We start from the raw sequence: 26,951 nt of genomic DNA, 5'->3' as shown, positions 1-26,951 counted from the left end.
TCATGCTATGCTCTCTGTGCAGGGGAAAGCATTTTCCTTTCTGCATGATGGTCCTTTGGGAACAGGAACTTAAACCCATAGCACCTTTTAGCTTCCTTTTCTAAGAGTGTGAATGGGGGAAGGGACCCCTCTAGAGGAGCTTGACCATGTACTTCAGAGTGTGAGGTACACACCAGCAGAGGGGTCTGGCCAACTAGTACAAGCAGACAGCTTTAAGTCTGCAGCTACCTCACCTCTATACTGCTAGCAGGCACAAGAGCACAAACTGAGGGTTGGGTTTGTCAGCTAAGATGGTGCTAACATAGAGTAAGTCAGTAGTTTAAAAGCAACAACAACATCAAAGGCATGACACTTTCGTGCTAACCCAAATGCAATCCAATACTTTTAGTAACTGTTGCTCAAAACTGGACAGATTTGCCCTGTTATATTTAACCAGCAGCCGGCTAAATGTTCTGTTTGTTTAACAAGACAGTATGCTTAGAATGAATGCTGTAGGTTGGTTTGTGAAATTGGTTAAATGGTGAAAAGGAAAAATGTGGAGTTACACGGAGGGAGGCTGAGTCTTTCCAGGAACAGAAGTGCATGGGTGCAGGTGCCTGCTGCTGTGAGAAACCAGGAGCCAAGCGCTGTTTCATGCAGGACAGAGGGGAGTTAGCAAGGGGAAGGGACAGTAGGGCCAGCGCCCAAGCACAAAGCGCCCAGGAGCATTGCCCCTCCTCCAGGGCAGACCATTCAGAGTGTACTTAACCCTTCGGGCGCTTTCGTCCCTGGACCAGGAAAGTGTAGAGGGGAAGGAAGGCAGAGACGAAGAGGAGGTCACAAGTGCACTCCTCCCAATCTGGAAGTGGAGAAAGAAACAAGCTTGGGAAAATACAAAACAAACAAACACCCATCTCCCACCCTACAGCTCATCAGACAAGAGTCCCATGAGCTTGGTGACAGCTGTGACACAGCTCCTGAGAGGCTTAATCCTCGGTGACGCTAGTGCCTGCTGGAAACCACTCTCCATTTAAGAGGCTACTTCTCCTTAAGGGAAAGGATACCACAGCTATCATAGCTATGCTTGGTGTAGCTGTCAAAGTTGGCAGCACTTGTTCTTAATGCATAGTCTACAATGATGCTTGTTCTCCAGTCAAGAGGGACAATAAGATGTTAGGCCCGTGGAGGACTGAATTCGTGCACACCATCACTCCAGCCTCCACTGCTACAGATAAAGAACAACAGCCGCACACCCTAATTCCCTCTAAAATCTAGTACACTTTGCAAGTTACTAAGTGGGTTTTCCTAAGTTTTGTTTTCAGCTATATAAAAAATAAGATTCTTTTTCACTTAGTTTAAATGCAAATACATTGTCTTCAAGCATTAAAACAAACAAAGAGAAGTTGAGAAACGGACTCCTGGTTACATACAATACTTCAGTTTTACCACTCTGAAGTTGACAAAATGGATATCAGTTTATTAGATTTTTTTTGTTTTTGTTTTTGTTTTTTTTGAGGCACGGTTTCTCTGTGTAATCATCCTGGTTGTCCTGGAACTCACTTGGTAGACCAAGCTACCTCGAACTCACTAAGATCCGTCTGCCTCTGCCTCCCAAGTGCTGGGATTAAAGGTGTGCGCTGCCACCACCACCTGGCTAATTTATTAAGATTTTATCATTTGCTTTTCATTACCCTAAGGATTTTATTGAAATTCTCTATGTAATTTGAAGAATTAACTTTGACACTTATAAGGATAAATATGACACTCTGAAAAAATAACCACATAAGGCAGTGTATGTTTGTGGTATCCTGTGAAAACAGACATCTTCATAATAAACCAATCTGGAAAACAGCATTTTAATGTCTGAAAACTGCACCCCAACCTGCGAGCTCCGCAGACCATGAGAACCTGCCACAGGGCAGTCTCCGGAATTGGCACAGTTTCTATTATCTACAGCCTGTATTCTTTAAAGTCTGATTGGAGAGAAGATCTCTTCATACAGTCCGGTAATCCCCCTGCTTCGGCTTGCTGAGTGCTGCTATAATTGCTGCTTACACTGCATCTCTATGAAATGACCAAGCCATGCTAACAGCCTATGCTGAAGCCCAGAGTCTCTCAGCTCCATGTATCAGGTCGCAGGGCCCAAAAGAGCATCTTTGGTCCTAAGCATTACAGTTCATAGAAGGGCATGCCTCTGACTCCTCTGATGTGTTTGTTCTATGTAGGAGTGTTCTGCCAGCATGTACGTGTATCAGGTGCATGCAGTGCCACTGGAGGCTGGAAGAAGGTGTCAAATCTCCTGAAACTGGAGTTATAGCTGGTTGTGAGTTGCCATGTGGGTGCTTGGAAATGAACCCAGGTCCTCTTTAAGAGCAGTCAGTGCTCTAATCATTGAGCCATGCCTCCAACCCCAACCTCTGCCTATTTTGAAGACAAAGACATTTCTGCCAGTGACCTTTACAATTGGCTTTTGTTTGTGGAACTCAGGAAGGAAGCTTTACACACACACACAAAAAAAATGCCAACAGAGGCAGGCTGTCTGGGAAGTCCATCATGGGAAGAGAGGAACTGAAGGGTTGAGCAAGCACCAGAATGTCCAGTTTGGCCCAGACCCTTCAGTCCACACATGTTCATGGTCACATTGGGAGCAGTTGCAGACATGTCCACGCAGCAAACACAAGGGCACCTCTCAGAGCCTGAGAGCTGCATGGTCAGAAGACGAACACACAGTCAGAGCACATAGTAGGGACAGACACATAGTGGCATTACTTACGTGAGCAGGAAAGGGTTGAAGCCTTGTCCTGTTCTCCTCAGGGCGATTGGCTTCCCCCATTGGGAGGTATGGTTTCTGACCTGATCCAGTCTCATACATGGACATGGGCCTACTGCCCCGGGCAGACGGCCGGCGCTTTAAGGACGAGTGGCTGGAAGTGTCTGGGTAGTCAGGGCCAGTCTGCACCTGACAGGCATTGGTTGTGGCCTGCTTCCTGAGGCTTGAATTCTCACTCTGGAGTGTTTGAAGCTGAAAGAAATGTTAGGCAGTGGGCCTGTGTTTTTGCACAGTAAGCAGACAAAGCAAACACCAAGTACATGAACACAATACCAACTTCATGCGAACAGTAAAGCTAGCTGGGCTGCAAGTGAAGTGACACCTCTTCCCTCTGGAGTAACCCACTGTTTGCATCGCACAGGCTCATGAGAAACTGAAGTCTACCATCTGCGGACAAGCTGTACTCTGGACTATCGTATGGCCCAAACATCTGCGGACAAGCTGTACTCTGCTTCAAGGAAGAGGCTCAGAGTGTTAACTAGGGCTCTTTTCACATGATCCCTGAGCAGTCTGCAAATGGGGAAAGTGACAGGAGACGCCACGGAAGCAGCACAAAGAGACTAGAGTTGCGGTGCAAAGCAAGACAGAGTGAGCTCAGCTCGAGAAAAGTCCCAGCACCTAATGCTCTCCCAAGAGCGAGACACCGTGTGAGCTCAGCTGAGAAAGCCCAGTGCCTAATGCTTTCCAAAGAGCCAACAAGAAAAATCAGGATAAAATTTTTTATTGCATAGCACTCTTGATATTCCAAGTACTTTCAAGCATATCTTTAAAAAATAGGAGGGAACCAATCCATGGCAAGTTTGCTAAATTAATGTATCACAGAAAACTGGCAACCTATTGGACTGTGTTAGCATCTTCACATGAAGGGGCGTTCCACGAGGCACACTTGCTTCTCTTTGGTGATCAGTCCTTTTTCTGTCAGGATTGGTGTGTCTGGCCTTTCTCTCAATTGGCTTTGTCGGTGATGCTGGCTTTAATGGGCTAGCCTATCTGGTAGTCACTTGGAGGCCCTGAGTACTCTTTCCACTTCTCACATGAATGCTGCTTCAAGGTTAAGAGATCAGCAAGAAAGTGTGGGGCTGGCAATTTAAATACAAGTAAACGTATCCATGCTGGCCCGGTCCTTCCCCGCTGTACGGCACCGTCCATGTCACCGTATCAACTGCCTACTCTTTGACAGAACGTACGCTCTGACCAACTGCCCTCCTTTGCCAAGGTTTAAGTCCATAACCAACTGTGTCTGCACCAGGAGATCCTTACTTTCCAATAGCAAGTTCATGCAGTGTTAGGAGTTAACGTTCATTTTTTTTTTTTTTAAGAAAGCACGGAACTGTGGAAAATACACCAATAGTAGCCGCTCCTCTTCATTAATTAGCATCGTTTCCAAGCAACTGTTAAATGTGAAAGATCAGACATAAATCACACTACTTTGCCAATTCTATTAAAAACTTTATCTAGCTCTGAGATACAATCAATACATCTGCTATGTAAACCAACCCACATCTTTGTGTCAGCAGAACCACTCTTCCACAGAGGCACAGCTTCCTCGCCTATGCTCGCAAGCTCCTCTTAAAAGAAAGAGCCCCTAGAAATTCTTGCCTTCTGGAACACAGACAAGTGTGAATGGCCTGTCAGGATTATGGATAGGGAATTGGGTGGCCTCAGTGAAGTGGCCATGGTCCAAAAAGTGAGGAGTGTAAGTGATTAGGTCCCTGAGTGCAGGGCTCATGTGTCTGCCTAAGTTAAAAGCCCAGCGTAGCTTCTCAGACTAGACTATGAAATTAGAAACTCTCTCAACACTGTGGCTCCCTCTGAAACATTCAGTCTGGATTCTGCTCAATTGTCTTCTGAGATGAGCACAAGTCCCTGGTTTCAATCACCCAGCCCCTCACACAGGGAATTTAATCCAGGGCCTCGAGCAGAGCCGCAGCCCTGGCACACTGAGACAGAGTCCAGGTTTCTCAGGCTGGCCTTGACCTAGTTCTTAACCCAAAGAGTCTTTGAACTTGTTATTCTTCAGCTTCAAAGTCTGAAGTGGACAGATTACAAGGCTGTGTCAAATTAAAAAAAAAAAACACCTCATTTTTACAGAGAAGATGCCCTTAGATAAACTTTATCCATGTTTATCTTTATAAGAAGCAGGCAGCCAGGCAGTGGTGGGACACGCCTTTAATCCCAGCGCTTGGGAGGTAGACGCAGGTGGACCTCTGTGAATCCACAGATCAGCCTGGTCTAAAGAGTGAGATCCAGGACAGCCAGGGATATACAACACAGTGAAATCCTGTCCCGAGAAACAAGAACAAAAAAAAAACAAAAAAATCAGGCTACACTCTGGGAAAAAAATGGCAGGACTCTGGGAAAAATATGGCAGGAAATAAAAAGTTATAAATAATTCAATAGTTTTAGAAACCAAAAGCATTTGTAAAAATTGAAGAAATAATCAATGAACAATGGCCCTGTTCAACATTTCCATTTAAAAATTTCTATTTATTTCTTTGTGTGTACGTGTATGTGTCCAGGTGAGTGCACAACATAACACACATATAGAGGTTGGGAAGTTGGGCTTTTCCTTCCACCATGTGTGTTTGGGGGACTGAACTCAGGACATCAGGCGTGGTGGCAAGTGCCTTCCTTACCCGATAAGCCATCTCTCTAGTCTTTGCTCTCCACTTCCTAAAGAAACTTAAGACATCTGCTTTGAGAGACATGGGTCACCTCTAGAAGTTAAAGCAATCATCGTGTGTGCATGTGTGTGGCATGTGAGTCGTGTGGTCAGAGGACAGTTTGGTGGAGTTCTCTCCAGCCTTTAGAGGGTACTGGGACTGGTATGCAGGTGTCAGGCTGCTGCAGTAAGTTCCTTTACCTGCTGAGCCATCTTGCCAGCCAACTTTAGTTTTCCTTGGCAATTTCTTTGCACACGTGTGTGCATATGTGTGGGTACCTTCCTCAGTCGCACTCTCTCTTATATATGGAGAAAAGGTTTCTCACTGAACATGGAGCTCACTGTTCTGTCTAGTCTGGCTAGCAGCTTGCTCTGAAGAACCAAACCCTGCTTTTGTTGCTTGGCCACTGAAGGTGGACCACTGTGCCCTGGTTTTTCACATGGGTTCTGGGAGTCTGAACTTCTGTCTTCACCTTGGCAATGTTTTACCCACTGAGTCATCTCCCGGCACCATCTGAAAACTCTGTGGACACTGAAAGGAGAGCTACAGAAAAAAGGTGATGTTTGGCAGAGTGACCTACAAAGGCAAGGTGCAGGGGGAAAAAATCACTCCAAGAAAATGATTTGTGATGACTGCATTAAACTACATCTTTATGTTTTCAAAAAGTGGAGGAAATACAGGTCTTGCATGTTTCAGCAAAGGGCTCTTGGACTGTTGGTCTTGCTGTGTGCTACCTAGATGGTCATGGGGGCTGAGTGACCTGTAGACATTCCTATCCTTGGCAGTACAGGCTGGGGCCACCTCCATGCTGATAAGCACATTCTTTGGCCTTCTTTGTCTGAACGGTGTGATTAATCTTTAGAATCAGTAATGGGGTTGGGAGGGCAGCAGGGAATCACATCCAGGAAGTAGCTTCCAGATTCTCAGGAAGCCCAGGACAGGGCAAAGCTACGCCGACTTATACATTTGTTAGGTCTTTTTTTTTTTTTTTTTTTTTTTTTGGTTTTTCGAGACAGGGTTTCTCTGTGGCTTTGGAGCCTGTCCTGGAACTAGCTCTTGTAGACCAGGCTGGCCTCGAACTCACAGAGATCCGCCTGCCTCTGCCTCCCGAGTGCTGGGATTAAAGGCGTGCGCCACCATCGCCCGGCTTGTTAGGTCTTTTAAGTAGATCTCTGAATGCATTTTTTCAGATGCAAACAATGCATATAGAAGCACACACCGCCAAACATGAAAATTGAACCCAGGGCCTTATGCATGCTAGGCAGACGCTCTACCACTGAGCTACAAACCCTGGTCCTACTCTGGATACATTTCTAATCAGAAGTATTTCATTTCAAATAGCCATACACATCCTGCTTTCAAAAAGACAGCTTGGCCCCAGTATTTCTAGGTCTGTAACAGTAAATGGTTTTCTTCCCTCTGACCACAATCATGGTGACTAGGATTCTCCCTTCTGCTCTGGGATCAGCGAGTCAACCATCCTGGCATTTATTGACATGTTACCTTTTTCTGCATAATTCTCAGCTCGTCACTCAAGTTGTTATTCACCTTCATTAGCTGCTGTATCTTGGCCTCAGAAGCCACTAGGGCGCTTTTGACCTCCATAAACTCCTGCACAGTGACTGGTCCATCTGATAAATCTGAATCTAGGCTCTAAAAATAAATTGGGGAAAATGTTCACAATCTCAGATGATAATGTTAAAGACTAACAGCTAAAGAATTTCAATCTCTGGCCATGCCAGCTGAATTGCAAACCAAATGAGAAGCAGGGGCACTACAGTACTTCTGAAATTTTAAAGCCAGAGTTTCCTAAAGGAGCAGGCAGGGAGCTGCAAACCTATATGACACTGACTGCCTAATGCTTGTCCTGACTTGCATACATTTTCCATACTAATTTAAAAAATTATTTTTTCAAGAATTCATTCATTCCATACTATTTATTGAGCATCAAGCAATTACCAGTGAATGGGATATATCAGTACAGAAAATAAGCAAAGACTGCTGCTTCCATGGTGTTTATGTTCCAGCAGCATAGCGGGGATAACTAGCATCTAGTACATAGTAGCACTGCAGGTGATTAGTGCTGTGGAAACAGATACAGTGGAGCAGGGGAGGGTGCAAAAGCTGGACTGGACTACACATTAAGGAGCTGGGGTGAGCTGTAAGTAGTGTTTGAGGAGCGGAGGGCATCAGTGAGAATGTCTGGAGAAGCTTCCAACCAGCAGTGGAGCTCATTTGGGGAGCAGATGTTTGGAAGGAGAGGTGGGAACCTAATCATTCAATGGAGGGTCTAGCCCTGAGGGTGTGGTAATCTTAGCTTTCATTGAGCGAACTGGTGCCCCTTCTGCTAGCACGGGGAAGCAGATGCTAGACACATCTCTAAGTCCATCTCCCTGCTTAATGCCTCCGGAGCTCTGTCTTATTTTCTAGGGTCTGGGGAGTGCCTCTGTGGGTCAGTCCTGGGGCAGCCTGTAGTTGGGAGAGGCCTTCTCTCATGTTCACAGTGCAGTGCCTCAGTCTCTCCCTCTGGGTCTTCTGGCCCAGGCCCTTAGGCAGCTCTGTGGTCAGCCCTTTGCATATTTTCAGCAGCCCTCCAACTTCAAACTCCTGGGCTTTGCCTGCCCTCTAGGCCTCAGTCCTCCAATGTGGCATCATACCTCTACGCTGTGTGTGACTTTTAGGTTGTTTCTACTCATGACTAGCCTTCTCCTGAGGCCCTGGCTGTCCCTTCTGTCTGCCCAGACTTCCCTTCCTGAACTGTCTAGAGGCTCTCTCGCTATCTCTTTATGAGGAACACCACCTGCTGGTGTGAACTTTACTGTCACCGTCCCACTTCCCCATCAGTGACATCTTCTGGGGACAGGAGATGACCCTCAATGGGAGAAGAGCACACAGAGAAGCCACTCTAAAATCTGAGTGTATAAAAGCCTCTGTTCATGTCCCACGAATAGCCATGACACCAACAGACTGACTCTTCATTTGCTCAGGGACAAAAAACATTTTTATCTGCTTGGCCTGAGGTAGCAGGAAACCCAGTTCCATCCATAGTGCCTTCGAAGGGGCTAACCCTCACAACTTTGCAGGCAAGGTTTTTTTTTTTTTTTTTTTTTTTTTTGCATGTGTATGTGGCTTTTTCTGGTGGTGCTGGGAATTGAATGCAGGGCCTTGCTCATATTCGGCAAGCACTGTGCCATTCAGCGCTAGCCCCAGTGGGAGAACATGTTTAAGAGACACACGTCTGTCCTATGTGTCTGCCCTCTCACCTTCTGCCGGTTTGCCTTGCTTGCTCTGGTTTCCATGTCTGTGTCTTCGTCCGATGCCACACTGTCATAGTCTGGCTGGTCATTGTCCTGGCTCTCAGTGCTGTGCTGGTTACTAACAGTTCTCAATATGAGTTCCACATTATCTGGAGGTACAGAAGAAGAAAACTATTTTAGACTTAAAATATATTTTTTCCTTCTAAAAAAACTTTTAGGATTGGAAGAAAATGGCACAAATAATAGGTTATATTCTCACCCACAGAGGGGTAACAGGAAGTAAGAAGCTCAACGGACAGCTACACAGAGAAGGTCAAGAGTCCCTGATCTAAGCCGGTAGGGTCTGATCTAGGTCTGGTGTTCTTGTGGGACTCCTAACAGTGGGAGTGGGGGATGTTTCTGACTCTTTTGCCTGCTTGTGGGACCCTTTTCTTCCTACTGGGCTGCCTCATTCAGCTTTGATGAGATGGTATGTGCCAGGTCTTTTTGTGGTTTGTTATGCCATGTTTGGTTAATGCCCCTGGGAAGCTTGCTCTTTTCTGAGGGGAGACAGAATGAGGTTGGATCTGAAGGAAAGGGGACGGGTAGGGAAGAAACTGAGGTGAGGGAGAGAAACTGTGGTTGGGATATAATGTATGAGATAATAATAACAATAATGAGTCCCTGATTCAGCTGCGTGGCTGGACAAACTCTGGGGCAGCCAGACTGAGGCGATAAGCCTCAGGTTTGCATACATGGAGCACAGCTTCACAGCTAAAGCCAAGATGAAGTGATGCAACTGGACGATACTTGTGACACTTGTATAAGGAATGGCAAGTTAAACAGAAAGGAGCCAGGCGTGCTGACGCTTGCTTTTAATCGCAGCACCAGTGAAGCAGGGGCAGGTGATTTCTGTAGGTTAGAGGTCAGCCTCATCTACACAGAGAGTTCCAGGACCGCCAAAGTTACACAGAGAGACCAGGCCTCGAAAACAAACAAAAACCTTGAAAGCACACAGCCTGGAAATCAGGTGCCCAAAAAACAGGAACAGTAGCGTTATGTCATCTGAATCCAACAGACAAGAGTGGACCTAGCGGACATGCGTGGACACATCAGTCATGTCTTTTTCACAGGGGAGGAACAGTGACTCACAGGCTCTGACACATTTAGAATAAAAGCTCACAAACCACCTAAGTTTGTGCTTTATTTGGGGCAATTCAATATACGCTCTAATTTCTAATGCTGTCTTATAGGCAGATTCATCTGGAGGTGAATTCTGGCTTAAGAGGAACAGCTGCCATTTTAATTTTTAAGATGAATCTGACTATAGGGATGGAGACACTATGAGTGACGGAGGGGATAACAGCAGTCTCTGTGATAAGCTGGCCCGCTTCTCTCTAGTCATCTATGTATGTATGTACACCACAGTCTTGTTATTCTCAGTGAATATATTCTAAAAATTTGTCACTGAGGTTCTTAGAGGAGACAGAGGTCTACAGTTCCAGAGAGCCACTGGCCACAGCATTTTCATGAGCCAGTCAACACACAGCCTTGTTTTACATACTTCTGTCAAACACACAGCAGATTCATGACCACAGTTTGAGGCCAGGAGCATACTTCAAGTCATGTGAGGAAGACGCTCATCAAACACACACCTTCCCCTCTGCCCCTTTTCCGCCTCTTCACACTCAGGGCATCACTCAACACCTTCCCCACTGTGCTTGGAGTCATTTTTTTCAACAAAAAGTATGAGAAAGTGGACAAGCATGGCACTGTGAAAGGCACTTACACAGTATGAGAAGGGAAACACAGAAGCAGGAAGGTATAAGGCTCAACCTCTGCATGGATGTGCTTTGGGCACAGCCATCTATACAAATACACTTCCCTTACAAGATCGAGACTACACCAAACCTTAAAGAAGGTATTGTTTCACTTCACACTGCTAAGTATTTCTGGAAAGTGTTTGTGTACTTCTCATATGGTTGTTTCTGTAGGATTTATTATTTAGCTGTTTCTAATGTTTTTATATACAACATACATGAAACATCTCACCAGTTCTCTTTAAGAGTAGGCTTATTCTGAGGTTTCTGGTTCCTGCAGACACTCCAGTCTGCGCCTTCACCAATCTAACGCACCTTCCCAGATTCCTGTACTCTCCAGACTGCGCCTTCACCGATCTAACGCACCTTCCCAGATTCCTGTACTCTCCAGACTGTGCCTTCACCGATCTAACACACCTTCCCAGAGTCTTTATTCTTGGTTGAACTGATAGAACCAAATTCTTGAACAACCAAGAAGGAGCACAAATTATTGTCAGTTTATTGCCTGCCTTTGGGGAATGTGATATTGAATGGAACCTTAATTTTTACAGCATAAATATCTTGTTTAAGTGACTCAAATTTTCTGTACATAGAAAAATCGAGCCTAGAGTTTTGGGCTGGCTGCAGAGGAAGTGGGCTCCAGTGTCTGCAGACAGGACGTGGAGGAATCATTGTGAGACGGATGCTCAGCGTGCTCTGCATCTCATCACAGTGCTCCTGGCCACAGAAATGCAAAGTTTACAGCTGCAAACTCTAATTATGTAGCGCAGAGGGGCTTGAAAAGTGACAGCAGGGGAAATATAACTGTAATCAAGAACCTTTCTTATTTATGTCCTTTGAAAAATTTAAGTTAGACTTTTGTGTTACTTTCAAGGTGCCAATTTTATGGGGAAATAAGTGATCATGAAAAAATCACATATAAGTCTGAATAATATTTGATAATTTTTTGATAAAAGTTTTATTAGTAAGAGAAAAATACAGAACTTGAAGAGGGAAGAGGAACAAAATAACAGCAAGGTTGTTTCATAAAACCTCATGAATCATATTATTTTATATTTATCAAAACATACTCTATATTGTAGGCAGACATGTTTGTCCTGTGGGCAAGCTTCTGAATAACCACACAGAGACTGATTAGTAACTAGAAATGGTTAGCTTAGGATTGTCTCTAAGAAGTTCTTAAAACTTAAACTAACCCTTTTTTTATTTTATTTATGCTGTACTATGTGGTGGTAACTTTTTTCAGCATGGCATATGCATATTGTCTTTCCCTGCTTTTCCTGGTGACTGCACCCTTTATCACAGCGAGCTCTCTCCCTCTTCCACAAGTCCTGCCTAACCTCTCCCTGCCATTTAGCTTGTTATTAAGCCAATAAAAGCAACACATCTTCAGTGTCATACAGAAAGACTGTTCCACAATTTGCCCCCTTTTGTGTAAATAAAAAGGTTTTAACTTTAACATAGTAACACTATATGCAACAAAACAGTTATCAAGTAAGTACTACAGTTACAATATCTAGTCTATTTGTATTTGGCTAGTTTTTGCTACAAAGAAAGCAAACTCCATATGGAGGTCCATCAATGCCCATCATCCTTTTTTCAAGTAGACTGGTGCTGTCATGAGCATATGTATCTCAGTGCCATGAAAAGCATTATGTTAGTAAAACATTTTAAATTTCATTATCTTATTGATTTTTGAAGTGTTATAAGACCGTCCATCTGTCTAAATATACCCATTGATCCTTAAAAACATATCTAATATGACAAGTTTGATTCCTTTAGATGACTTACTAACCTGCATTTAATTATACATCACATTTTTGAATGAGTTTCATACATACGCTACCCTAAACAAGAGTAGAAACATACAAGTAGTATCACAAACTAACTTTTCTATCAAAAAAACTGTATCAATGTAAAATATTTGAGGTTAATAGCTTTTCTTTCTTTTTTTAAAAGTATAGTCTGTCTTTCTTTCTTTCTTTCCTTTCTTTCTTTCTTTCTTTATTATGTATACAATGTTCTGTCTGCACAATGTTCTGTCTGCACGTATGCCTGCAGGCCAGAAGAGGGCACCAGACCTCATTACAGATGGTTGTGAGCCACCATGTGGTTGCTGGGAATTGAACTCAGGACCTTGGGAAGAGCAGGCAATGCTCTTAACCACTGAGCCATCTCTCCAGCCCGGTTAATAGCTTTTCAAAAGTAGACTTGGCAAACCACCCTTTTATCTCATCATTTTATACTGTATCCCCCTCTTCCTTTTAGAAAGAGATCTTTGAATCTAGCTCCTTTGTTTAGCTTTTTTTCCTGACCATGATTAATAAAAATTTTAACAACCCCCCCCCAATGATGGCAACACCTATAGCCCACCAAACAATGCAAATCTATCCACAGTTCACCTCTTGCGAATGTGGGCATCATTCTTTAGATTGATTCCTGTTGTCTAGGGGCACTAGTTTCTTTGTGGGACCATGAGAAAATCAGAATAATGATCAAGTTCTCACTGGGGTAGTCTGTGAGGTTGGACCATCTCAGTCAGCAATCTTGAAGCTGTTTGGGATGTGGAAATCTGAGGAAATTGTAACACAGAGGTACTCTGATATGCTGTATCACCTGGAATACTTGATAACTTTGAAGTACTCTATTCACCAGGGCTCCAACAGGTACCTTTCTGTCATAATAGCAACAAACTCTCAGAATGGCTAGGTAACACTTATGAGCATCTTCAGCTTTAGACTGAACCCTGAGCTGTATTGTGACTGCCTATCACCCCAGCTCTGGACTGAACACTGTGCCTCACAAGGCCCAGGTACACACTCAGAAATGGACACTTGCCTTTTGACCTGGACAGAGGACTGCTCTGCTGTCTCCTCTTGGCGTCACTGAGGATGTCGATGACCAGCGTAGCAAATTCATGGGCATTAAACCGAGCTAATTTCTGTCTGCCCTAAGGGGGAGAAAATAATGGGAAAGTCTCCAATGTAAAAATATAAGCATCAATAGTGACAGCAGATGTCCAAGACTGTTAGATTTATGCAAGGGTTTTCTAGCTCCATCACATTAACTCAGTCACCATCATTCTCCAACAGACATCAGTATTTGCTATTATGAATTAAAATAAAATGGTTCTGGCAGATGTGTAGCTCACTGCTGGAACACTTGACTAGCACATGAGGTCCTGGGTTCAATTTCCAGCACTATCAGAATATAAAAACGTAGTTTTGTTATGAATGATTTAATTTTGAGCTGAGTGAAAAGTGAATCCGAAGGGAAATTTCCACATTTAAAGATAAGCTTATAGCCTGGATGTGGGTTTCATTCCTTCAGACAGTGGTTAGCTGGAACTAGAACCTCATTTTCTCACTCCTCTGTCTGAAATAGGCTCCTTTTAATGTTCTATTGTTATACACAACACACACATATAAAACTGCTTTTGGGGGGAAATATTCTTAAATGAAAATTCCTTGGTACAAAGATTTACATAAATTTAAGGCTTCTGATTAACTAGTAAACAATTTTCCTCCCTTCTTCTCTCCACTCCTCTCCCCCATCTTTCACAGTCTTGCTATGTTGCCCAGGCTGGCGTCAAGCTTGAGGTCCTCTTGTCCCAGCTTCCTAAGCACTGAGATCACACAAGGAGCCAACAAGCTGCCTGTCTTATCCGCAGTCGCTCACAATCTTGTCAGAGTCCTAGAGTGTCCTTTACTATCTTTATCACTTCCATTCATGTTTGTGAGTTATTTGTATTTTCCTGTTCATATATGCTTTTCTTATTCATTCTCAAGTTGTCTATTTAAGTGTATACAGGATACTATAAATACCACATCCGTCATTTCCCAAATAATATTAACTTTTCACACTAAGCCACTTGCCTGGTTTCGTGTTGAGGAGTACTCAGGATTGACCGGAAGAAAGGGGACGACTGTTGTCTCGGTTACCAGGGTGCTGTGGTTTTGCGTGGCAAGCCAAACTAGCCGGAGGAAAAGAGCCAGAGACAGAATCTTATCACACCTGTAGAGCTCCACTGGGAGGCATGGCTCACACACTATAAGGGAGACTCGGGGAAGCACACTCCGAAGCCAACACACACAAAAGTACATGTCAACACATGGGTTATGAGGACAGTAGCAACTGGGCAAGTAAAACACAGGCTGGCAGCTTGCCACCTCCCACTGAGAACAGAAGCTTAGTAAAGCTGCATGTTAAGTCACCTGCATCAGTCTCTCGCCTGTCAACTTCATCGTACACATCCATGGCAAGTTCTTCAAACAAATGATTACTTAGCTGAAAGTAAAAATATCAGGAACACAAGGGACAACAATTAACACCAGGAGGATTCCTGTGACGCATGCAGTCACCCTTTATTTCAGTGTCTTATTCAACGCCAGTGCCTAGGGAATGCCTGCCGTTACCATTTCCCTGTTAGCAGCAGCTGCCTCTCGTAGGCCCTATTCTACAACAGAGGCAAAGAGGCAAGACAGGCTCCCACTCTGCTCTGACTGTGCTAGCCAGCACCCTAGTCTTTGCTGTCCTGAAAACTTTTGTCTGCTCTCCCAAAAGGAATGGGTCCTAAATCCCTGGTGGGATAAAGAAGTGAACCCTCCGGTGGGGATGACTGCTGAGCGCAGTGGTTAGACAGCCACACTGTCAGCAGTGGGCGAGCGCCTGCTGCACAGCGCGCTCAGCTCGCTTTCCTGGCTGACTACAACACAAGAGCTGAGCTTCCTTATTAATGCTGTGGTTCATCAGGGCACCGAGGGGCACAGCTCACAATACAATCACAGAGCAGCAGGAACTGGGAAGACTACCAAGGTTTTCCAGCTGAGAAAGGAGAAGCTCAGGAGAAGCCTAGTCAGGCTCCAGCTCTTCCACCTCAGTCTGACATTCAGAAGCTGTGGTCTCTCTGCTGATTGCTTTGTGCTCTGATGGCAGATGCTAACTTGTCACACTGCCACTCTGTGCTGTGCCTGACATTTGCAGGGATGTCACTTAGATGAACCTAGAGGTCTTTAATTCGACATTTTTAAAAAAACAAAACAAAACAAAACCACTGGTTACAGGGTCCTCAGAGGAACACAGGAAACGCCTAGAACACCCTATCGGGTTTAAAAAAAACAAAAACAGGGCATGAAATTCTGGCATATAATTTCTAGAAGGAAAAAAAAAGAGATACAAATAGGTACAAATTGGAAATAAAAACTGAAGGAAATATACCAAAATGCTGAGCCTGAGTTCAGACAGCGAGGTGACTGAGGACGAGGAGTCCATCTCCTCTTAGCTTCTCCACTGAATCCACATTACACTCACTGTTCGAAACAAACCCTGCAGTCTCGCCAGGAATAGAATCTGAACATGCTTGAGAATCATCGAGTTTCTACCTCCAAGGACTGGACTACAAGCTGTTCTGTTATCACTAATGGCATCACGACCAACCCACACCGCTGAGGGCCTGCCTCTTAGACATGGTGCAAATACCACCCTGTTTAATACCATCAGTGAAGATAGCATTTACTATTGTCCCATTTTATAGACAAAAAAAAAATGAGCAATAGACATTACTGGCCTTAAGACTTTAAAGTGTTAACATTTACTAATTCAAGAATATATTGATTTTTTTGTTCCATTTCCCTCAGTTTTTTACTAGGGAGGAGAGTGAGAGTATGAGACAGACACAGTTGGGGAAGAAGAAATGAAAGGAGAGAGAAGGGCATATAGACGAGAAAGGTGGTGGTGGTGGTGGTGAATGCTACCCCGGCACTGGTAAGAGCAGCCACCTGTGAGAAGCAGCCCCTGGGATGCCCTCTTTCCCAGCATCCCTGCTGGAGGGGAGGTTCTGTGCTTGCAGGGCTGAGGGTGAGCTCGGCTGTTGAGCCTGACACCCAGTCTAAGGTCTTTAGAGCATATTAAACTCTGTCTGAGGTATTTATTTAATGCCTGTCCCATGTTAGTCAAGCTCAGGTTTCCTGTGGCATCCAGCCTAGCTGACAGTCAGAAGGAGACTGTCTGTCTGTCTGCTATGTATAACAGAAATTTGCTTACAGACGACTAGTAATTAAAGGAAAGCACACACTCCTGTGTGGCCTAAAAAGCTCGACATCTCATTCATCTTACTATATGGCCTCCTGAACTTAAGAAAGGTATTGAAATACACAAACACACAAACTGCAGATACAGAACACAGAGACACCAAACAAATTGCATAAAACACATTTATTTCACGATACAGTTAATACTATTAAGAATAAATTTTCTTTATGTGATACTTAATGATACTGTATGAGGTTCTAAAGGGTCTCTTGTGAATGGGAAAGGAGGGGAAATCACGAATCAGGGAGGCTGGACTGTACCTACACCTCAGAGGTGCTTAGGCTCGGCAAGGGCTAAGAGGAATGGGAACTAGGCAAGGACAACGAGCAGGAACAGAGTCCTGGAGTGGGGGTTTCAGAGAGCTGATTCACAGAGCCACCCCAACAGTGCATGCATACCTAGCCAGACAGGAAGTGACACTGTGCTGAAGGGCCCTTAAAGGTAATGAAAAAAATTAAAAAACCCAACAACAACAACAAAACGAAAAACAAAACAAAAAAACCCAAAACTGCAAGGGATCTTGGTTCTGATCCAGGGAGCACTGAGAAGAGGTAACCTGGTGAGCTTGACAAAAGGAAATCACTCTTCCAGGGCATCTTCAAATACAAAGATTATGAGATTGACAGGCCTAGGTCCAGACCATCAACTTTCAGAAGTGTAAATTTAAAAAGCTCTAAGGAATAGCATACAACGGGGAAGAGAGTCCATGCTACTCCAGTGGATGAATGCACCAAGTCACTGCCCTGGCAGTATCAGCTACTGCTATTCCTGTCCCACGTGACTAATGGAAGAAATGCCATGGAAGGCCGCCTCACTCACTCCAGTTCCCTGAATATCCGACTACCACAGGCAGGGGTGCATTTTTAATACAAGAGAGAAGAACACAGATCGTCTGAAGTAGTCAGCGGACTTGGACATACTCAAGAGCTTTTGGTCTTCATTGCTACATATAGACCTGACAGGCTCCTTCTGATTCAACAATGATCTGATGCAAGAGCTAACTCAGACTGACAATAGGGACCAGCAGGGTGTTTCCATGCTGGGGTTCACCAGGAAGAGATACTCACAGACTGAAGCTTCTTCTTGGCAGCTTTTGCCAACTCAGACACATCCAGGCTGCTAAGGAAATGCACAAAACCATTAAGCAAGTAAAGAGAAGCTGTGAACTCTATAAGATTAAGATGCCCAAGGGATGAAATATTATGGTTCATGGAAGCATCAGAGCCAAGCATTCTGTAGCCAAAGAGTCATTGAAGAGACTGGAACAATTTGGCCAGTGACTCCTTGAAACCCAGCAGGCAGGTAATGTTAAAAGGAAAGGCACTGGCCCACAACTGAATGATTTTTAGGCCTTGGGGTGTGGCTTAGTGGTAAAACATTTGTAGAATGTGTGAGCTGCTGAGTTCCATCCACAGCACAAAGGAAAAATAAAGGCAAAATAAAAAGGAAAACAGAGAAGGAAACTGAAAAGCCAGAAAGACAAGAGCACGGCTGGAAGAGCAGGGTCTGTCCGTTCATCACCCTGGCAGTACTGGCCCAGCGCTGCAGGGCCCTCTGCTGTGGCTGGGACGGTCGGGGGCAGCAAGCTAGGGCTTTTTTTGCTCAGCTAATGAACTAAGGATGGTTTTTATATTTTTAAACATTTTGGATAGAGAAGGAAAAAAGAACATTCATTTCTCAAGATCTAAAAATTCGAGTTTCAGTAGCCAGCCTGTTATCTTAAGAGCTCACTGACACTTTCTAGAGGCGAAGCTGACAGCTGTGACAGGGTTCACAGCTGACACAGCTTAACATATTTCCTGGTCCTTGACAAAATTGTTTGCCAACCCCTATTATAGGCCAACAATATCAGCTCTTCTCTTCTGACACAGAAATACCTGTGAATATGACCTATCAACACAAACACCAGGACAACTGGCCAAATAGTGGCAACAGCATTACTGGCTCCAACTCCTTATTAGTGTTTCTGGGATCTGTGCTCTTTCCAAGTTAAGTTTCACATGGTGGTTTACTTACAGCCGTCTTATTTCCAAAGTGTATAGCCATAAAAGAGAAAAATGTATGGGCTCTGTTAAACACAAAATATAATATACTTCCATACTGCAAACCAAGGCAATGCTGGGCAGATAAACTGGTTCTTACCTGTCTGCCATTTGAGGGATTATAAAGTGCTGTCCATTTTTGTGATCTGAAACAGAAATCAAAGTTTTGCTCATGTCAATATTGAGATATATAAAGGAATGCTACCATTTTTTATTTTCAGTTTAAATTTTCCAATTAGTCATTTTTCATAATCATGGGAAAACAGAGAAGTTCTGAGATTGGCTACAAGTTCCCTGAAACCTGACCAGTTCCAGACATCATTAGGCAGAAAACCTGTGCTGATCAGCTCACCCCAGAAAAACCGACAGAAGAATGCTGAGGGAGGCTCCACTAGCTCCTGGTGGCAGATGGCAGAGCTGCACTAAGCCTGGGAGAGTTCAGGGCGAGGGCAGAGGTGCTTTGCATGCAGACCCAGAGCGACTCCACCTTGCTATCTGCCTAGCGGCTCTGCCCTAACCTAGATTTCTAGAAGAAGGATTCACATTCCAGTGAACAAACCACGGCAAGCACTTCAGCGGTTTTTGTGCCTGGGCATGGGGCACACGGTAAATGTGCGTCTTACTTGGGAGGAAGCTGCTATTCATTTAGTAGCCCTGCTGTTTTATATTCTGAACAGCAAGCACATGTCTGCAATTACAGCACAGCAGTAGCTACGGCAGAGGGACCCACCTGAGCTACACAGCAAGACCGTGTCTCCTAAAGACAAACACTCTCTCAGTGTTGCCCTCAGCAATGTGCGAAACTTACAGTTGCTACATATTTTTCCCCAAATTATACTACTAGTTCTGGGGCAGCATCACACTGTGGTTTTAATTTGCATTTCTGTAATGGCTAATGATGCTAATCTTCATGCGCTTGGTTTTTTGTTTGTTTGTTTGTTTTGTGTTTGTGTTTAGCCATTTATACACTGTCTTCAGGTTTTGTTTTTCTCTTTTTCATCTCTTTGAGATGGTCTTGATCACCAGGGCGCAGGAAATGGCCCACAGCCCAGGGAGATTGCTCAGCAGGTAAAACCTCTAGCTGTAGAAGTCTGACAACTCAAGCCTCAGCTGTGGTGGCAAACACACACACACATGCATGCACAGATGCAGGGAGGTGGGAGATGGAGACAGGAGACTGCCTCAAAGCGCCTGAGCCAGCTAGCTGGAGTACAGTGCACAGACAAGAAAGCCTCAAGCTCAACAAAGAGGGGAGAACTGACTTCAGAACGCTGGCCCAGGTGTACACATACTCTTGCACATACATGGGCATGGTACTGCTTGTCTATAATCCCAGCCCTTAGGAGGATGATCAGAGTTCAAGGTCATCCTTGAACACACAGCAAATTAGAGACCTGCCTAATTTAATGAAATTGGTTAATTTCTTCTTCTTTTTTTTTTTAAATTTTATTTTTATTGTGTATCCATGTTTTCCTGGCATACCACAAGGGTGGCTTGTGGCCACAGAGCTCAAAAGGTCAACAGGTTTCCTGGAATTGGAGTTGTAAGCAGTTATGAGCCGACACATGGGTGCTGGGGATGGAACCCAGGCCCTCTGCAAGAGTAGCAAATATTCATCACTCCCACCCTGGCCTGCTTTCAGACAGAAAATAGTGTAGTCCTGGCTCGCCTGGAACTCATGAGACCCTCCTGCTTTGGTCTCCCACATGCTGAGATTAAAGGTGTGCACCACCACACGGACTACTCGAGAACTTGCTTCCAAAAGTATAATAAAAATAAATGATTCTTCTAAGAAAAGATGACTACATTCTTTGACTCATTCTTAACCAGCACTGCTGGCTCCTCTTGCGTGCAGTCAGGCGTGCAGATTCCTTAAAGCAGGAGTATGTGTGAAGAGTATGGCAAGAACCTATCCTTGCCTAGCCCAGTTGTCATCAGAGAAACTTCCACCAGCAGCTGATGGGAGCAGATGCAGAGACCCACAGCCAAACAATAGGCAGAGAGAGCGCCCAAACTGGAGATCTCCATTGGGTCCTTCCCCTTGGAGCTTGGGGAATCCCTCAGAAGAAGGGGAGAACTGTAGAAGCCAGAGGGGTTAAGGACACCGGGGAAAACATGGCTCACAGAATCAACTAAGCAGGGCGCATATGGGCTCACAGAGACCAAAGTGAGGATCATGGAGCCTGTACTGATCTGCGCTACGTTCTCTGCATGTGTTATGGTTGCTAGCTTGGTGTTCTGTGGAATTCCTAAAAGTGGGGGTGTCTCAGACTCTTTTGCCTGCTCTTAAACTTTTTCCTCCTATTGGGTTGCCCCACCTAGCCCTGATAGGAGGATTTGTGCCTAGACTTATTGTATGTATCTTGTTATCCCACGTTGACTTGATATCCTGGGAGGCCTGTTCCTTTCTGAGGGAAACAGAGGAGGAGTGGATTCGCGGGAGAGGACAGGCTGGAGGGGGGGAGCGCTGGGAAGAGTGGACAGAGGGGAAACTGCAGTCAGGATGTTTTGTGGAATAGAATTATGTTTATGTTGCAGAATATTACTTTAACTATGTAAAGATGTATTGCTTTGTCTGCCTAAAGCACCTGATTGGTCTAATAAAAAGCTGAATGGTCAAGAGCTAGGCAGTAGAGGGATAGGGAGGGCTGGTGAGCAGAGAGAATAAGTAGGAGAAGGACTCTAGGATGGGGAAAGAGAGAAAGCAAAGAAATGGAGGGAGAGGCCTGGGGCCAGCGCTGCAGAACGACACACAGAATGAAAGGTGAAAAGCCCTGAAACAAAATGCAGATGAAGAGAAACAGGCTGATTTACGTTCTAAGAGTCAGTAAGACAAGCATAAGATAAGGCTGAGCATTCATAATTAATAATATCTCCATGTCATGATTTGGGAGCTGGCTGGCGGTCTAAGAAAGTCTGCTACAAGGATGGACTGTATGAAAGAGAAAAAAAGGAAAAGAACTGATCCTTCCTCAGCCTCGCACTGCTCAGGTGACCTTTAGTTTTTAAGTGTCCTTGATGCACATTCTTAGTGAAAATATGATTTCCAAACCCAGCAGTGTTGGTTCTACACCTTTAATCCCAGCATTCAGGAGGCGGAGACAGGCGGATCTCTAAGAGTTCCAGGCCATCCTGGTCTACAGAGTGAGTTCCAGAATAGCCAGGGCTACACGGAAAAACCCTGTCTTGAAAAACCCAAAAAGAAAAAAAGAAAAAAAAAGAAAGAAAGAAAAGAAAAAAGAAAAAAGGGAAAGAAAATGTGATCTCCAAATACTTCCTTTCAATATCTGCTTAACTTTTCACTCTTAGTTCTTTTGGTTTTGAGACCAGGTGTGCTGGTGTATACCTTAATCCAGAACTAGAGGAGCCAAGCAAAGACGAAGAGGCCTATGTGACTCTGATGTCAGTCTAGTACTGGACTTAGATAAGCTCAAAAAACCAAGTGAGCAAGCGAGCGAGGTGAGTGCTTCTGACAAAACCCAAATTATTAATCGAACAAAACAAAAATCTAGGAACTTTGAACCAGGATCACGAGACCCTCCTTAGCCTACAGCTTTAGGTCCTTTACCTGGATCTCCAGCCTAGATTCTACTGCTGTGAAGCTTGGTGCACACCGAGCGCAGTTGCTTCTATAGGCAATACCACATGCACTCACACTAAAGAATAAAGGAGATATGATTTGGAGCTGCTGATTTTGTTCTGTAATCTTCCTATACTCTTAGTTTTAGAAATTTTCTTGTAGGTTCTTTGGGATTTTCCACATAGATATTATCTCATTTGAGTGGGCAAAGTTTTATTTCTTCCTTTTTCAGTTTCTATGGGAGGTAGGGTGTCTGGACTTTCACTGAGTAGGCGTGGTGAGAACAGACACTGGCCTCAGGAGAGCAGTTGGTTCTCTGGGCAATCATGACCAGTTAAACAAGCTCCATCTGTTTCTGGTTTGCTAATTTTTTTTCTTTTTTTGGTTTTTCGAGACAGGGTTTCTCTGTGGCTTTGGAGCCTGTCCTGGAACTAGCTCTGTAGACCAGGCTGGTCTCGAACTCACAGAGATCCGCCTACCTCTGCCTCCCGAGTGCTGGGATTAAAGGCGTGCGCCACCATCGCCCGGCAAATTTTTTTTTCTAAATTATGAATGGATGTTGAATTTGGCCAAATGCCACTGACTACTGCATAAGTTTTGCCTTGTAGTCTATTAATGCCCTGATTTTCTCTTTTAAAAAGATTTTTGAGTGTATGAGTGCTTTGTCTATGAGTGTGTATGGGTACCATGTGGGTACCTGTGTGCCCAAGGTCAGAAGACAGTGTCAAATTGCCGTGAAAATGGAATCACTGAAGGATGCAAGCAACTTGAGGGTGCTGGGACCTGAATCTGGGTCCCCTTAACCACTGAGCCATCTTTTCAGTTACATTAACTGTCTTCCGGTAAGTTATGTTCCAGTGGCTATGTTGTATTTTTTTCTTTTCACACATTTCTAGATTTACTGTGCTAAAATTTGCCAAGGATTCTTGTCTCTGTTCATTGGGATCCTCCCATACCCCATTCTTTCCTTTTGCTAGGTTTGGTGTCTCACTAATCCACTAACATGTACTGAGAAGGAGTCTTGCTCTTCTTCCTCTCTTTCCTGAAGAGTTTTATTCTTTTTTATGTGTGAGTCTTTTGCCTGAATACATCTATACCACTTCTGTGCCTGGGGCCCATGGAAGCCAGAAGAGGATGTGGACTCCTTCGGAACTGGAATTACACATGGTAAGAGGATGGAAAGAAGGCTTGGCTTGGTGGTTAAGAGAACTGGCTATTTTTCCAGAGGACTGGGGTTTAATTCCCAGCACCCACATGGCAGTTGACAACTGTCTGTAACTCCAGTTCTAGGGTATCTAATACCAATGCACATAAAACAAAGTTAAATACATTATTAAACAAAACAAAATACCACTTGGTTGTGAGCTGCCAAATGGGTGCTGGGAAAGAACCCCCGTCCTCTGGAAGAGTGGCCAGTGCTCTTAACTTGTGAGCTTAACTGCTGAGCCATCTCTCCAGCCCTTTTCCTATCTTTTGAACCTGGGGTATATGTTGAGGTATAAATTCAAATTCTTGAACAATCCAGATTTTCAGGGTTGGAAACTCAGTCAAGTATTAGAATGTTTGCCTAGCATGCATGAAACCTGATGCCCTGGGTTTGGTCCTCAGCACTGCAAAAAGGGATTAGGGAGGAAATGTGTGTATACGAATATACATTTAAGAATAGATATTTATATTCTTTTTCTCAGATGGATTTTGGTAGTCTGTGGCTTTTAAAGAATGAGTATATTTTATCTAAGCTGTCATATTTTTCTGCAAAGTTGTACTATCTTTCTACTGTTGCTTTCTAGTGCTTGGCAATCAAGCCCAGAGCTTTGTACCTAGAACTATGCCAAGCCACAGCCTTGGCGCCTACTTTTCATTAGCCATTAACTAATGGTGTTATTAAGATCCTTTTTTTTAATAGGCCTCTATCCACTTTCTTGATTTCTATGAAGCATATCCGCCATGGTAATGTTTGGTTTCCCCTGTTTTCTGTATCTGTCCTGTGCTGGGTTAGCCGTGCACATGTTCATCTCTAGCTCCTCTGTGAGAAGACTAACTTTAGAGCTACCTTCTCAAATCCAAGTATTTAATGCAATAAAGCCTCCTATAAACTCTGTTTAAATATATCCATGAATGTCTTCCCCCACCCCACCCTCTCACTTTCTAATTGTGAGACAGGGTCTTACTATGCAGTTCTGGCTGGCTTTGGATTTACAGGTGCCCCATGTGCAGGGATTAACAGCATGCACCACCAGGTCCATCCAATCCTACAAATTCTGACACTGCATTTTTATTTTTATTTAGTTGGAAGTACTTTTGAGTCAGGCATGGCAGTATACACCTGTGATTCCAGCACTTGGGACAGGACTGTGGTGAGTGTGAGGTTAACCTGGGCTACAGCATGCTACTGTTTTAAAACAACTATCCAACTCCATATACATAACTTCAAAAGCAGTGTGTGGAGTCTACAGTAAGGCCCTTCCTCTCAGGTCCACCGGTTCAATACTCTGCTTGCATTGTACATGTGGACATGCATGTAAAAGTCAGAGGACAATTTCTAGGATTAGTTCTCTCCTTCTGCCAGATGGGTCTGGGGGCTGGAACTCATGCTGTCCAGTGCCTCTGCCTGCTAAGCCCGCAACTATGGCTCTCTCTCAGTTCTACTGACATGTATGTGACTTGGAGCGCTGTATCTTCTTGGCAGAAGTGCGCCCTTCTGTCATTGTCTCATGTCCCCTCGATCTTTGCTATTTTTCTTTGTTCTGAGGTCTACTCTGACCCACTCAGATCACATCTGCTTCATTCAGGGTGGGAAGCCCACAGACAGCCTGATGTCGGCACAGGTCCAAAGTCTGTATGGACAACTGTTCTATATACCTTTTGGTGTTGACCTAGTCATGGTATTGAACTGGTTTCTTGTATATAGTGTGCAACTCAACTTTCGTTCTGTAACCCTTTCCTGACAGTACACTACTGCTTTTAAATGCTCTGTTGGTCATTAACAGTAAGGTCGTGTCCAGATTTATGTCATTTTATCACTTATTCTATTTTTGAGCTTCGTCCCCCCCCCCCCATTTTTCTTTTCTTTTTTTGAATATTTTCAATAAAGATCTTTTTTTTTTTTTTAACAGTAGCATCCCGACACGGTCAGCTAGCACGCTCCTTTTCTTTCTTTCTTTTTTTTAAAGGATTTATTTATTTATTATGTATACAACATTCCTTCCATGTATGTTTGTATGCCAGAAGAGGGCACCAGATCTCATTATAGATGGTTGTGAGCCACCATGTGGTTGCTGGGAATTGAACTCAGGACCTCTGGAAGAGCAATCAGTGCTCTTAACCTCTGAGCCATCTCTCCAGCCCAAGATCTTTCAATTATTTGAGTATTGCTTGATATTTTTTAATTTATCTCTAGGATCTTTTAAAAATATTTACTTTTTTTTTTTTTTTTTTTTTTTTTTTTTTTTTTTTTTTTAGTTTTTTCCGAGACAGGGTTTCTCTGTAGCTTTGGAGCCTGTCCTGGCACTAGCTCTTGTAGACCAGGCTGGCCTCGAACTTACAGAGATCCACCTGCCTCTGCCTCCCGAGTGCTGGGATTAAAGGTGTGCGCCACCACCGCCTGGCAGATTTACTTATTTTTATTTTATACATGAGTGTTTTGCTGGCATGTATGTCTGTTGTACCATGTGTGAGCACCACCTGCAAAGGCCAGAAGAGGGCACTGGATTCCATGCAACTGGAGAGGGTTGCAAGTCAACTGTGGGTGCTGGGAATTGAACCTGGGTCTTTTGGAAGAACAGCCAATGTTCTTAACCTCTGAACCGTCTCTCCAGCCTCTATCTCTAGGCTTTTTGATCACACCACTTTGTCTTTTTCTTGGTGTGGCTGTGCTAAGGACTACACTACCCATACTTCTCAATGTACTTAGAAATGTTCCTTTCCCACTTCAGACAAAATGTAGGAATGCTACTGTATTTCTTTCACCCTTTCTCATTCCTGCTGCGACTGCCCAATACACACACACAGAGCGATGTACACTGCATGATAGTCATGACTGCCAGCTGCCACGCATATCTGCAGCTGGGTTCCTCTGCTACTGTCCACTTCCTGATGCACTCCTTATCCTGATGTTCAGGCTGATGGCCTCAAGACCCTTTTCCAGCGCCACTGTTAGAGAAATGGAGTATCTGATTTTTCTTCATCTTGCAATGTGTTTAACTTGTCTTCATGCATGCAAAAGTTAAGGCTTTACTAGCTATAGGCCCCCAGGCAGACAACTCTTTTGTCACTTTAACAATAGCGTTTAATTTCCTTTCATCTCCATGACTTCTGAGGAGCATCAGGGCAACAATAGGATGCTCAGAAAGTTTGGCACTTCAGATTTCTACATCAGAAATCTACACCAAAATATTCCAAAATAGATTTTTAAGAAAAATCTGAAATCTATACCATTTCTGGTACTAGGCATTTCAGATAAAGGATATTCAACTTTGCTGTGTGAAATACTGTTCTGGATGTTTTTGAAGTACTTTTTCCCAGGTTTCTTTTGCATTCACCTTCTTTGAAGTTGGAGTTTCATGAATCTTTTTTTTTTTTTGTCTTTTAAGGCAGGGTTTCTCTGTGTAACAGTCCAGTCCAGATTGTCCTGAAACTTGCTTTGTAGATCAGGCTGGCTTCAAACTCAGAGACCCACTTGCTCTGCCTCCTGAGTTCTAAGATTAAAAGC

The 26,951-nt window shown here is 44.0% G+C and overlaps 1 protein-coding gene across 12 annotated transcripts in view; it reads right to left on the bottom strand.

Annotated features, from left to right (window-relative positions):
* Git2 (GIT ArfGAP 2) overlaps positions 1–26,951 on the bottom strand; it is a 51,217-nt gene that overhangs the window by 8,697 nt on the left and 15,569 nt on the right. For 2 of the 12 annotated variants that reach the window (XR_005973900.1, XM_041647201.1), the window contains exons 8-17: positions 18,761–18,806; positions 18,635–18,640; positions 17,686–17,737; positions 14,743–14,815; positions 14,404–14,501; positions 13,367–13,478; positions 8,736–8,878; positions 6,976–7,125; positions 2,753–3,001; positions 749–838 (exon numbers count right to left, since the gene is read on the bottom strand). Coding sequence is in view for 11 of the 12 variants with exons in the window: in XM_041647201.1 (XP_041503135.1) it covers positions 749–838; positions 2,753–3,001; positions 6,976–7,125; positions 8,736–8,878; positions 13,367–13,478; positions 14,404–14,501; positions 14,743–14,815; positions 17,686–17,737; positions 18,635–18,640; positions 18,761–18,806 (1,019 nt within the window). In the remaining variant the exon portion in view is untranslated. The remainder of the gene's footprint in view (positions 1–748; positions 839–2,752; positions 3,002–6,975; positions 7,126–8,735; positions 8,879–13,366; positions 13,479–14,403; positions 14,502–14,742; positions 14,816–17,685; positions 17,738–18,634; positions 18,641–18,760; positions 18,807–26,951) is intronic. The other 10 variants (XM_041647209.1, XM_041647231.1, XM_041647245.1 and 7 more) reach the window with 10 other exon arrangements.

The sequence above is a fragment of the Microtus oregoni genome, unplaced genomic scaffold, assembly GCF_018167655.1.
Source record: "Microtus oregoni isolate MIOR12 unplaced genomic scaffold, Mior012 000003F_ref0000135, whole genome shotgun sequence".
NCBI classification, from domain to species: Eukaryota; Metazoa; Chordata; class Mammalia; order Rodentia; family Cricetidae; genus Microtus; species Microtus oregoni.
Note: the sequence above shows the minus strand (reverse complement) of the source record. Positions and strands in the feature narration are given on the sequence as shown.